Source organism: Phyllobates terribilis, unplaced genomic scaffold (genome assembly GCF_046119375.1).
Source record: "Phyllobates terribilis strain yellow unplaced genomic scaffold, ASM4611937v1 Scaffold_1__5_contigs__length_1240528914, whole genome shotgun sequence".
In the NCBI taxonomy this organism is placed as follows: domain Eukaryota; kingdom Metazoa; phylum Chordata; class Amphibia; order Anura; family Dendrobatidae; genus Phyllobates; species Phyllobates terribilis.
In genome coordinates this window covers 139,942,953-139,957,151 of record NW_027362761.1, presented here as the reverse complement: position 1 = coordinate 139,957,151, position 14,199 = coordinate 139,942,953, and the positions used below count along the sequence as shown (strand labels likewise).

Sequence of the window (14,199 nt, the reverse complement as noted above, 5' to 3'; positions counted from 1 at the left end):
TGAATAGTTATGCACACATACGTTTTCAGCTATCTTGTACTATTTGTTGTTTGTTAGTTGTGTCATGAAGAAAAATCTCAGTCATTGGGATATATAAAAAAATTCCAGTTATTGTCAAATAAAGTCAATTTGAAAAATGGGGCTCGTTCACGAAGGCCAAAATCAGTTCTGCTACTAGTTTGCTGTGCACAGCGACTAATCTAAAAACTGTACCCAGGAACAAAGCCAATAAAAACAGATTACATTAGGGTCTATGAAACCTAACAGTGGAAAAGCGGTGCACATGCTTGTTGCACATGCTTGTTACACATGCTTTCTTTCAAACACAGAAAAGAAAGAAAAAGAAAATACAAGAGAACCCTTACTTTTTTCAAAGTAGTGATCAGACCTGTATGCTTCTGAGCATGCTGCATGGTGACCTGGAGAGAGGTCAACTCATCCAAGGCATTAATACATCTGTATACATCCTAATTAAAGACGTAAAAAATGAAGTAAACACTGAGTAAATAGCAAAATCTGGAGACACAAGGAAACAGTTCATCATAGAAAACATATACCATACATTTTTTACCCGGCATTCACTGGGCTAAACTGTATGGAAATTTTATATGTTGAGTAGTTTTGTTTACAGCAATACCAATGATGTACATATATTTTATGTTTATATTATAAAGAATTTGTAAGACTAGCGGGATCCAGCTACCATACATTATTGCGACTTCACACCACAATCTCTAGTGAAGGACAGATGTTAATCTCTGTAGTAAGGGCCTCTTCGCTGTCCTCACAACACTGCTCTCAAAGGTTATTATGGTGCAAAATAAGACGGCAATTGAGGTCTACCCTCGTCAGCAATGAATCCTGCTTTTTCTTGGATGCAATGATAGACAGAGATTACTCTTGAAATCAAAGGTCTAGAGGCAACGCCATGAAGATGCCTTTATGAGGAAATGTCACACCAGTTGTACTCCCAGGATTATGATGTCAGGTGGCATAATGTAAAGTAGCAAGACCCCAATAGTCTTGAATGTATTCTAACAGCTTGGTTTGGTCGTAGAACCAGTAGTACACCATTTCTCTAAGGCATACATGTCAAACTCTGGCACGTGAGCCAAATCTGGCCTGCGACACCAGAACCACCACCCCTATGTGGGGCCATTGTTCTGTATGGAGGACTATGTGGTACCCATAATACTGTATGGAGAACTATATGGGGCCCATTATTCTGCATAGCGGACTATGTGCGGCCCATTATTCTATATGGAGGACTTTGTGGGGTCCATTATACTGTATAATGGTTGGCCCATGACTTTGCCCAAGTTTTTAATTTTGGTCCTCTGTGTGTTTGAGTTTGACATTCCTGCTCTAAGGCATCCGAGCAGCCGTTTTTTTACATGACAACATCAGGCTGTGAGTTACTCTTCTGTGAGCAGCTTGCATGGCCTAACCATACTGCCATGGCCTGCAGTATCTCCAGACATGTCTCACAACAAGCATATCTTGTAAAATCATTGATTAACAAATGCAAAGAGCTGCCAGCAGCGGATCTTGATGATTTGCGTGCCCAAGTGCATTCAGCGTCACAGAACATTCCTCAGGCTAACGTTAATACACTCCTTGGAACGTTATCAATTAGATTAAGTTTGAATTTCTGTACGTGATGCTCATGCTTGATACTGAATAAATCAAGATGTTTTGAACATCTTGATTTATTCAGTATCAAGCATGAGCATCACGTAGAGATGCTCATACTTGATACCGCTTCCCTTTATAAGGTTTCCATTTTTTCATAATTTGCATATCATTAACATGTCTATCGATATTGTGATTTCCATAATTACACAATATTTTCTTCTAAGTGCTGCAATCTCAATGTTGAGGAGTGTAAACATTGTAATATTTTAAATTTTCACTTTTTATTTTAGGGGGCTTGGTCTTCAATGAGGTCAGTCGCGCAAATAATAAATACACTGCAATTCCTCTGCTGATTGGTGACTTCTATTCATCTAGAAGTGACGGGCGCTACGGAATGCTGCATTTTAGAGGGTTAAACTATCAGGATCAGCTCTAGTATCAATCCTGGCAGTTGAGGGCCAAGTAATACTGCCCTGCGGATCTTGCACTGACAACACCCACAAAATAAGCTCGACGACAATGTACATAGCAAAGCTGGAATTGGCAACCTACAACAGTGTTCATTTTCTGTGTTGCTTGGGAACGAGCTAAAGTTGATCATTGAAATTGTAAAGAACAGCTATGGCAAATTTTATAGATGTATGTTTTTATTTCAATCCATTTGTCATATGCCATACATATTGTACACAATGCAGGGTAAGAAGAGTTAAAGAGAGGGGAAAAAGCTATATAAAGAAAGTTATATGGACAGAGTTTAACGCTTTCAAACTTCTTGAATCAAAACCACGATGTAGAGCGCAGAAAAAAAAAATATTAATGGTATCAGAAACTTTCAGGATATTTTTTTCCCCATTTTTTGCCTTCTATATTAGAGATTTTAATTCCAAAGACAGCATTATATTGTTGTATAGCAAAACAAGGCGAGGTTTCTGTTACATAAATATAATAGCTGTTCTCACAATCCTAAAAGCACAACATACCTGGTGGTCAATTTTTAAAGCGGTCTTAATTTCAGCATGTATCCTTTGAAGTCTGGAATCTATGGAGACTTCTGAAATGTGTTCAAAACATTAATAAAACAATCACTATATTATACTGTTGTAAGGAGAAAGCTAAAAACAAACTAAATAAAAGGGAAACCTTTTTTCTTGTCAAACTTCTTCACTTCAGGTTTTTTTGCTTCTTCTTTGCTGTCAAGACAAAAACCAGTGACAAACATTAAATATTGGCTGAGTCAGATACATCAAAGTGTTTAAGCCAGAAACCTGGCAAACTATTTGAATAGTCGCAGCTTGGAGTTGAACAAAAATGCAGATATTTTTGGCGTTTTCATGGCAGGCAGATTGAAGCAGCTCTGCCAAAATGGGCAGAGCTGGGAAGGAGCCAGTGTAGGACAGGGCATGGCTATGACCCACAAGTCAAATTCAGCAAAAGTGACAGCGTTTCTTACACTGGAATTGTTACTTTATTCCCTGACTAGAGCATGATGTCTGGATTTATTAAGTGTCGTGAGCCTCTTATTCAAGCACACCCCCCATTAAGACTAGAGTATGAAATGGCAGTCTTAATGAATCAGGGCTATTGTGTATAGTAAAATATGGTGACATAAAACATAGCCAATACAACACACTACCAAATGCCCTAGACAATACAGTGGTATTATGTGGAATAGGTGGGAAAACAGATATGTAAAGCAGCCAGTTAAAGCAGAAAGAAACCGTGGAAAAAAGCTCTAAAATAAGGCCACAGCCCCACTATCAGTATTAGGTCAGTATTTTTTCTCAGGAGTAGGAGCCAAAACCAGGAGTGGGTGATAAATGCAGAATTGGGGACTTGTCTCTATTTTATACCCTTTCTCTGATTGTTCCTCACCTGGTTTTGTCTCCCACTCCTGAGAAAAAATACTGACTGAATACTGACCGAATACTGACCAAATACTGATAGTGGGGCTGTGGCCTAACAACTTCAAAGGTGAACTTGGCAAACCCAGCTATTAGAAACTGATCTTTATTTGATTATAGGAAGGCTTTTTATTTTTTACAACAGTTAAGAAATGCACGTCCGAGAGATCCATTATACACCGTTGATATGGTGACAAAGGGTTCATTTCATCAAGACTAGCGTTGTCCATGCTGGTCTTGATGAGGAGATGTGCTTGAATCGGGGGCTCCAGATTCATGAAAAAGCAAACCCCTTTGTGTGCACATCGCCACAAATCCAACTCCAGTTGTTGCTGGAGTAAAATCTGTGGTATAGAAAACACAACAGCTCGTCACGAATTTGATGAGTGGTGGTCGCCACGTCACACTTTGTCGGAGCTAGGCGAAAATGGCGGAGCACACCAAAAACACTATGGAGGTTTTGACTGCCTCCTTTTTTGACTCTGCACTCCACCCATCAGCCCAAGGGTGCTTTTAATGTGTTGGTTTCTACCTGCCCACTTAAATTTGTAGGCTTCTAGCCCAAGAGAGGCATGTTTGTCCTTTTATACTGTAAGCTTATGGCCCAAGAGAGGCATATTTAGGAGGTTAGTTACCCATCATGCGGAGGCTACCTTTTTGTGGATGATGGGCATACATAATTGGCCAATTTTTTGTAAGTACATTTTATTTTGCAATAATGCAGTTTAGCTCTTATGTTTTCAGTGTCTGCATACAGTACAGACCAAAAGTTTGGACACACCTTATTTAAAGATTTTTCTGTATTTTCATGACTATGAAAATTGTACATTCACACTGAAGGCATCAAAACTATGAATTAACACATGTGGAATTATATACTTAACAAAAAAGTGTGAAACAACTGAAAATATGTCTTATATTCTAGGTTCTTCAAAGTAGCCACCTTTTGCTTTGATGACTGCTTTGCACACTCTTGGCATTCTCTTGATGAGCTTCAAGAGGTAGTCACCGGAAATGGTTTTCACTTCACAGGTGTGCCCTGTCAGGTTTAATAAGTGGGATTTCTTGCCTTATAAATGGGGTTGGGACCATCAGTTGTGTTGTGCAGAAGTCTGGTGGATACACAGCTGATAGTCCTACTGAATAGACTGTTAGAATTTGTATTATGGCAAGAAAAAAGCAGCTAAGTAAAGAAAAACGAGTGGCCATCATTACTTTAAGAAATGAAGGTCAGTCAGTGCGAAAAATTGGGAAAACTTTGAAAGTGTCCCCAAGTGCAGTTGCAAAAACCATCAAGCGCTACAAAGAAACTGGCTCACATGAGGACCGCCCCAGGAAAGGAAGACCAAGAGTCACCTCTGCTTCTGAGGATAAGTTTATCCGAGTCACCAGCCTCAGAAATCGCAGGTTAACAGCAGCTCAGATTAGAGACCAGGTCAATGCCACACAGAGTTCTAGCTGCAGACACATCTCTTCAACAACTGTTAAGAGGAGACTTTGTGCAGCAGGCCTTCATAGTAAAATAGCTGCTAGGAAACCACTGCTAAGGACAGGCAACAAGCAGAAGAGACTTGTTTGGGCTAAAGAACACAAGGAATGGACATTAGACCAGTGGAAATCTGTGCTTTGGTCTGATGAGTCCAAATTTGAGATCTTTGGTTCCAACCACCGTGTCTTTGTGCGACGCAGAAAAGGTGAACGGATGGACTCTACATGCCTGGTTCCCACCATGAAGCATGGAGGAGGAGGTGTGATGGTGCTTTGCTGGTGACACTGTTGGGGATTTATTCAAAATTGAAGGCATACTGAACCAGCATGGCTACCACAGCATCTTGCAGCGGCATGCTATTCCATCCGGTTTGCGTTTAGTTGGACCATCATTTATTTTTCAACAGGACAATGACCCCAAACACACCTCCAGGCTGTGTAAGGGCTATTTGACCAAGAAGTAGAGTGATGGGGTGCTACGCCAGATGACCTGGCCTCCACAGTCACCAGACCTGAACCCAATCGAGATGGTTTGGGGTGAGCTGGACCGCAGAGTGAAGGCCAAAGGGCCAACAAGTGCTAAGCATCTCTGGGAACGCCTTCAAGATTGTTGGAAGACCATTTCCGGTGACTACCTCTTGAAGCTCATCAAGAGAATGCCAAGAGTGTGCAAAGCAGTCATCAAAGCAAAAGGTGGCTACTTTGAAGAACCTAGAATATAAGACATATTTTCAGTTGTTTCACACTTTTTTTGTTAAGTATATAATTCCACGTGTTAATTCATAGTTTTGATGCCTTCAGTGTGAATGTACAATTTTCATAGTCATGAAAATACAGAAAAATCTTTAAATGAGAAGGCATGTCCAAACTTTTGGTCTGTACTGTATGTATTGGCCCTTACAGTGTGCTGCTGTTCTTTCTTATTGGAGAAAACCAAAAGTCACAAAATTTTACCAAAGCCTCAAATTCTATCAAATTATGGGGTTTCTTAAGGTTTTTTATGCCATTTATTATTATTTATGGATAATTCACAAATTAAAAAAAATGTATTTAACATAACAGTTGAGAGTCCTCAGTGGTTACAAATGTAGTGTACTTAATTATATGTACCAAATGTCCAACTGGGGACAGTCTGTATGTTGGGGAGACAGGACAAAAGCTTAGAACAAGGATGAATTCTCATCGCCACACAATTAAAGAAAAAATTTCCTGTGGCCAAACAATTTTGTAACCCTGGACATGAAATTGCTACCATGGAAAGGTAACTTCAAACCTCAGACACAGAACTACTCATCTATGAACTGCTTCAATATTTCTTAGGAAAACCCTCCAGCCATATGTCCAGCTAAAAAAAATAATTAGACTTACTGGTAATTCGGTTTCTAATAACCCTCCACGACATCACCAAGGAGGATGTCACCCCATCCTAATAGGGACAGGAAACACAAAGAGGTCAAATAGCCCCTAGCCCATCCTCCCTCCAGTGTTTTTATAAAGGACCACACAAGTATGGATGCTTCAAATTATATTTATTCTTATTCAAATTAAATGATTTTTTGGCTAACCAAGCCTGGGAGGGAATTACCAGTTCTGTCGTGGAGGGTTATTAGAAATCGAATTACCGGTAAGTCTAATTCTATTTTCTCCAATAACCCCCCACGACAGCACCAAGGAGGAGTACCAAAGACTCATGTTTAGTGAGGGACAATGGCCTGAAGCACTTTCCGCCCAAAGACCAAGTCTTTAATGGACATTAAATTAAGTTTGTAATGCTTGGTGAAGGTATGGACGGAGGACCATGTAGCTGCTCTACATATCTGCTCGAGGGAAGCGTTAGCCTTCTCTGCCCAGGAGACGGACATGGATCTAGTAGAGTATGCTTTCAGCTTTTCTGGCGGTGAGAGATCTTGGATCTGATATGATTCTACAATTGCTTTTTTTGATCCAAGTAGTGATGGTACCTTTTGAGACTTTCTTTCCTCTGTTCTGACCAGATGGCTGAATAAAAAGGTTCTGATCCTTCCTCCAGACCTCTGTTTGGAGGTAGTGAAGAACGACCCGTCTTAAATCCAAAGAATGGAATTCTTCTTCTCTTTTATTTTTTGGGTTCTGACAGAAGGAGGGCAGGATTATCTCCTGTGGTCTATAAAAGTCTGAGACCACCTTTGGTAAGAAAGATGGGTCCAGTTGTAGAATAATCCTATCATCCAGAATTCTCAAATACGGGTCATTCACGGAGAAGGCCTGGATTTCTCCCACTCTCCTGGCCATGGTAATTACTACTAGAAAAGTTGTTTTCCAGGCTAATTTATCCAGCTCTATTGAGGCCAAAGGTTCAAATGGTGGTAGTGTCAGACCTTTAAGGACGATATTAAGATCCCAGGAGGGAACGTGGTTGATTATTCTGGGACACAGACGAGTAGCTGCTGTCATGAACCTTTTCACCCATCGATGTTCGGCTAGGCTTTGGTCGAAATAGGCACTTAGGCTGCGATCTGTACCTTGAGGGTGCTGGGTCTAAGGCCTTTTTCCAGCCCCTCTTGTAGGAAATCCAAGATTTGGGTCATGTCAGGATGCCGAAGATCTGGCATATTTGGTTCATCCCATGTTAGGAAGGTCTTCCATATCTTGCTGTATATGGAGTTTGTAATTTGTTTCCTACTTCTTTGTAGGGTATGAATTACTCGGTCTGAGAGTCCTTTAACTTTCAGGATTGTGAACTCAGAAGCCAGGCCGCTAGATGGAGGTTCCCTGGATCTGGATGGAGTATTGGACCCTGATGGAGAAGGTTCTTGATTGCTGGCAGAATGAGGGGTCCTTCTATGCTTAGTGCACAGAACCAGCACCTTTTGGGCTTAAGTGGGGCTATCAAGATTATCTGGACCTCATCGGTCCTTACTTTCTGTAAGGTCTTGGGTATAAATGGAATTGGGGGAAAGGCGTAAGCTAGACGGGTGAGCGAATGCATAGATCCCCAGGCATACATCATCTGGATCTAGGGAGAAGTATTATTCTGCCTTGGTGTTTTGGTGTCTTCCAAAGAGGTCCACCTCCGGATGACTCCATCGTCTGGTCAGCATGTGGAAAATGTCTGCGTTCAGTTCCCATTTCCCGGGATGGATATTCCTTCTGCTCAGAAAATCGGCCTGGATGTTCTGAGCCTTTTATGTGCAGACCTGATAAGGAACAAAGATGTTTTTCTGCCCAGAAGAATATTCTTGCTGAGATACTTTTTAGATTCTCGTACCTTGTACTCCCTTGATGGGACAGGTGAGCTACGGTAGTCATGTTGTCTGAATAGACTTTTACGTGTTTGCCCGCAATGATTGGAGCCGATATTTTGAGTGCCTCCTCCACTGCCTTTAATTCGCGGAAGTTGGAGGATTGTCTGCAGGTCTCTTCTGTCCAGACCCCTTGGAAGGGGGTTTGGGCGACAATGGCTCCACATCGTGTCTTGCTGGAGTCTACCGTGACTGTTATCAGAGAGAACTGAGACCATGGAACCCCTGCTTTTAGGTTTCTTGAGCTGAGCCACCATGACAGGGATGTCTTCACATGAGGGATCATGATCTTCCTGTTTAGGGAGTCTGGGGATCCGTCCCACTGTGCGAGACTATAGGTCTGCAATACCCTGGTGTGAGCTTGAGCCCAGGCTACGGATTGGATACAGGCTGTCACGGAGCAGAGGGCTGACATGGCAAATCTTAGGGACACCTTGTCCGGGTCTTCAGATTCGTTATCATGGATTTCAAAAGTATCTGCTTGTCCCTTGGAAGGAAGGAGGTTTGTCTGGTGGAGTCTAATAGAAAACCCAGGAACGTTTTTTCTGTAGCAGGGACCAGGTTTGATTTTTGATGATTTATCAACCACCCTAGGGTGGTCAGGATCTGGATTGTCCTTTGCAGATCTTCCTGGAGTGACGCCACCGAGGGACCTACTAGTAAGAAGTCGTCGAGGTAGTGAATGATGCAGATTTTCTCCTTTCTGACAGAAGCCACTACCTCTGACATAATTTTGGTACAAATTCTTGGTGCTGAGGATATTCCGAACAGCAATAGGTTGAATTGGAAATGTAAAGTCTGATCCTCTTGAACCACCGCAAATATTATAAATTTTCGGTATGTTGGATGTATAGGAACGTGGTAATATGCGTCCTGTAAGTCGATGGTTGCCATCACATATTCTTGTCCTGTCAAGAGAACTGCTGATTTGATAGACTCCATTTTGAATCTTTGATAGATGATGTATTGATTTAAGGGTTTCAGGGTGGCACGGTGGCGCAGTGGTTAGCACTGCAGCCTTGCAGCGCTGGGATCCTGGGTTCAAATCCCACCAAGGACAACATCTGCAAGGAGTTTGTATGTTCTCCCCGTGTTTGGGTGGGTTTCCTCTGGGTTCTCCGGTTTCCTCCCACACTCCAAAGACATACTGATAGGGAATCTAGATTGTGAGCCTCGATGGGGACATCGACGATAATGTATGTAAAGCACTGCGGAATATGTTAGCGCTATATAAAAACAAAGATTATTATTATTATTATTATTCTGTAAGTGCCGTTTGGTTTCCTTATCATAAACAGGCAGTGCCTGTGTGTCTTTCTGTTTTTGGGACCGGTGAAATAGCCCCCAAGGATAGCAGGTTTCTTAGGCCGGACATCAGGGCGGTTTTCAATCTCGGGGAGGTTAGACTTCCCTTTCCCCTTGTACTGGGGTTTCTGCTCCCGAGGGGGGCGAAAGGGGGTCTTCTTGTAGTGTCTGGGTTCTGGCAAGGATTTCTTTTTATCAGCCGCCTACTCCAGGAGGTCGTCAAGGGCCTGGCCAAACATATATTCTCCCCTGAAGGGAATGGAACAGTTTTATTTTGGAGGCCACATCACCGTTCCACGATTTCAGCCATAGTGCTCGCCTTGTGGAGTTTGATAGGACTGCTGCCCTGGCGGTTACTCTTACAGATTCCGCTGAAGAATCTACCAGAAAGTCAGTGGCCTTCTGCAGTAAAGGTATGGAAGCTTGTATCTCTTCTCTGGATATGCCCATAGCCAGATGCTCTTCAAGTTGGTTGAGCCATCTCGACATGGATCGTGCAACACACGTGGAGACTACGTTAATATTCAGAAGGGCTGCTGATGTTTCCCAGTATTTCCTGAGAAGGCTGTCCATCTTGCAGTCCAGAAGATTCTTCAGTTGCGAAAAATCCTAAAATGGCAATATTGTCTTTTTAGCGACTCTTGCCACCTGAATATCGACCTTAGGTATCTCGGTCCAACATTTTGAGGTTTCTTCATCTATCAGAAATCTGTCTTTCAATTCTGTTGGTGTATTTACACTGTCTTCCAAATTATTATGCAGATAATATTTTCTCAGATTTTCCCAAATTACCTATATGAATTGCAGTCATTGTAATTTTCCAGTCAAATAACTATTAGAGTACAATTGAAAGGTTTTTGTACAAACTACCTATGATAACAGTATATTTTTAAAAAAATAAAAAATTCAAAATGCATGTTCCAAATTATTATGCACAGCAGAGTTTTCAACCTTTTCATTTTAATCAAGAACAAAAAAAGATGGTCATTTTTGAAATTATAAGCATTAGCAGGTTATTACAAACTGAAATCAAACAGTTTTCAACTCAAAACTTTATTCTAGGTGATGTTACATTTGCACATAGGACCGCTTGTTCGAAAGGAGCTTCTGAACTCGTCCATTGAATTTGTCAGGTTTTGGATGGTTTCTGCTTCAATTGTTTTGCATGAGGACAGAATACCCTCCCAGAGCTGTTGCTTAGATGTGAACTGCCTCCCGCCATCATAGACACTCCTTTTGATGATGCTCCATAGGTTCTGAATGGGGTTGAGGTCAGGGGAGCATGGGTGCCACACCATAAGTTTGTCCCCTTTTATGCCCATAGCAGCCAGAGATGCAGATGTGTTATGTGCAGCATGAGACGGGGCATTATCATGCATGAAATGATCTCGATGGTCCAGATGGATGGAGTGGAGGATGGCTGGTTGATGGACACCCCATGCAAACACGGCTACGGCGCTAACAAGGAGGAGGTGGAGTAATGTTTTGGGCTGGAATCATGGGGAGAGAGATTGTCGGCCCTTTTAGGATCCCTGAAGGGGTAAAGATGAACTCCATAATGTATGATGAGTTTCTCAAACAGCACTTCCTTCCATGGTTCAAGAAGAAGAACCGTGCATTCCACAGCAAGATCATTTTCATGCATGATAATGCCCAGTCTCATGCTGCACATAACACATCTGCATCTCTGGCTGCTATGGGCATAAAAGGGGACAAACTTATGGTGTGGCACCCATGCTCCCCTGACCTCAACCCCATTCAGAACCTCTGGAGCATCATCAAAAGGAGTGTCTATGATGGCGGGAGGCAGTTCACATCTAAGCAACAGCTCTGGGAGGGTATTCTGTCCTCATGCAAAACAATTGAAGCAGAAACCATCCAAAACCTGACAAATTCAATGGACGAGAGAGTTCAGAAGCTCCTTTCGAACAAGGGGTCTTATGTGCAAATGTAACATCACCTAGAATAAAGTTTTGAGTTGAAAACTGTTCGATTTCAGTTTGTAATAACCTGCTAATGCTTATAATTTCAAACATGACCATTTTTTTGTTCTTTATTAAAATGAAAAGGTTGAAAACTCTGCTGTGCATAATAATTTGGAACATGCATTTTGAGTTTTTTATTTTTTTAAAAATATACTGTTATCATAGGCAGTTTGTACAAAAACCTTTCAATTGTACTCTAATAGTTATTTGACTGGAAAATTACAACGACTGCAATTCATATAGGTAATTTGGGAAAATCTGAGAAAATATTATTTACATAATAATTTGGAACACAGTGTAGTCGTCTTTCAGGATTTTCCATTCATCCAGGATTAAGTCCTGAATGTTTCTATGTATTGGAAACACCATCTTTTTCTTTGCACGGAGACCACCGAACATCTCTTCCTGGACTGATCTAGGTGGCTTCTCTTCTTCCACCTCCATTGTTCTTCTTACTGCTGTGAGGAGGTCTTCCATAAATTCCGTTGAAAAATAATATTTCTTATTTTCCAGACCTTCCTCTGCTGGGCTACGTTCATCTTCCTCTATGAGATCTTCTGGAAGGGATATTTCATCCTGGGAGTCAGAGTCCCTTTTTTCTTCCAGGGAAATCTTCCTCTTAGCCTTTGGAGGCGAATCAGAAGTGGATCGGGAAAAGGAGGCCAATGAAGATTGAACCTCTTGACGGACTATCCCCTTGATCTTGTCTATGAGGGACGGCTGTTCTTCCCTAATAATTTTCGTCGTACATTTTTGGCATAAATATTTTTTGTTTGTAGAAGATAGCTTTTTTGCACATATAGCACACTTTTGGCTAGACTTATTTCCTGGTGCAGGATCCTTGACCCCCTAAAAAAAGAGGGAGAAGGGTAATTAATGTATCAATTCTAACCTGCACCTAGGAAAGGACCCCCAGTGCCACACTTACTGGGACTGGAATCGCGCTGGGCTCCGCAGACATGGAGAAGATAGATTCTTGACCATCCAGTGTATAAAATACAAAATGGATTAGGTCCTACCTTAAGATGTCTTCTGTCCAGGGCTCTTATATAGGCGACTAGACTCAGCGCTCTCCCTCTTTCCCTGGGGAGGGGGGTGGGAAGGCTCCTCCCCCTTGGTCCAATTTGTGAAGCAGGAACACCTGCAATCACCTGCATTTGTTTTTTTATTTTCCATTTGTGTGTGCCTTAACAGACCGGAAGCAACCTAAGGGACCCTGTTTCGGCTTCCCACGTCACTTTCCGGCCGTTTTTTAGGTTCCTGCGTTCCAGGGTGGAACGCAGACCGGAAGTGACGTCATCCAGCGGTCTGCGTCACTTCCGGGATCCGGTGCGCGTCTCTCCTGCTATGGAGATCGCCGGAGGCCACCGAAGAGGGGGGAGGAGCTGGGCTGGAGAGCTCAAGGAGGCCTCCAGCCCGACACCCACCAGACCTTACCCGCTGGCACGGACTCTGTGGGGATGGGGGTCCCGAGTCCCGGAGGAGACGGGAGCAGCCTAACAGGAGGAGGAGAAAACCGCTCGGTCCCAGCTGCCCGGCTAAAAGGTATGCTGGGCGTCTGCCGCTGGCACAGAGCACCCTGGATGACCTCTTCATCCCAATAGGAACAGGAAAAACACTGGAGGGAGGATGAGGTAGGGGCTATTTGACCTCTTTGTGTTTCCAGTCCCTATTGGGGTGGGGTGACATCCTCCTTGGTGCTGTCGTGGGGGGTTATTGGAGAAATTAACATTTTTGGTACTCACCGCAAAATCTCTTTCTCTGTAGTCTTTATTGGGGGACACAGAACCATGGGATAGTCTGCTGCCACCTGGAGGCTGACATTATTATTACATTTTAAATGAAAATGGTCTCCTCCCCAGCAGACTATACCTGGCCTGCTAGCCTCAGGCTCCCTCAGGTTCGTGAGAAAGCAGTAGGAGAAGCAAATAAACATTAAAGCATTTGGAGAAATAATGAAATTATACCCCGATAGAGGAAAACAACATAAATGCACGCCCAACCGGGCAACTAAGAGTGGGTGCTGTGTTCCCCAATGAAGACTACAGAGAAAAAGATTTTACGTTGAGTACCAAAAATCTTAATTTCCTGGCTGCTTCATTGGGGAACACAGAGAACCATGGGATGTCCTAAAGTTGTCCCTGGGGTGGGAAAATAAATAATATACTGTTACTACCAAATTTTGTTCTCTTGCTCAGGCCAAAGCCAAAGAAACTGCTGGCTGCAAAATCTTCCTGCAAAGACTTGCATCCTAAGAAGCAAAGGTGTGGATGGACCCTGTAAAATTTGAGAATGTATCTACCGATGACCAAGTAGCTGCTTTACAGAGTAGCAGGACCGATGCTTGGCAGCAAACCACCCAGGAAGCCCCCAAGCGTAGAATGCGCCTTAACCCTAAAAGGAGATGCCCTGGCCTTCACCTTATAGGCCCGAATGATGGCCATTCTAATCCAACAAGCAATAGTTGCCTTAGAGGTGGCCATGCGAGTGCCATCTGGTATAACAAATAAGGAATCAGACCTTCTAAATGGGGCAGTGGTTGATGAATAACACCGTACAGCCCTGACATCTAATTTATACAGAACCTTCTCGGTCAAATGAGAC

The 14,199-nt window shown here is 42.6% G+C and overlaps 1 protein-coding gene across 3 annotated transcripts in view; it reads right to left on the bottom strand.

The window, feature by feature from the left end:
• PSIP1 (PC4 and SRSF1 interacting protein 1) overlaps positions 1 to 14,199 on the bottom strand; it is a 121,185-nt gene that overhangs the window by 24,962 nt on the left and 82,024 nt on the right. For all 3 annotated transcript variants that reach the window (XM_073667795.1, XM_073667804.1, XM_073667814.1), the window contains 3 exons: positions 2,776 to 2,825; positions 2,616 to 2,686; positions 366 to 467 (listed from right to left, as the gene is read on the bottom strand). In XM_073667795.1, the coding sequence (XP_073523896.1) occupies positions 366 to 467; positions 2,616 to 2,686; positions 2,776 to 2,825 (223 nt within the window). The remainder of the gene's footprint in view (positions 1 to 365; positions 468 to 2,615; positions 2,687 to 2,775; positions 2,826 to 14,199) is intronic.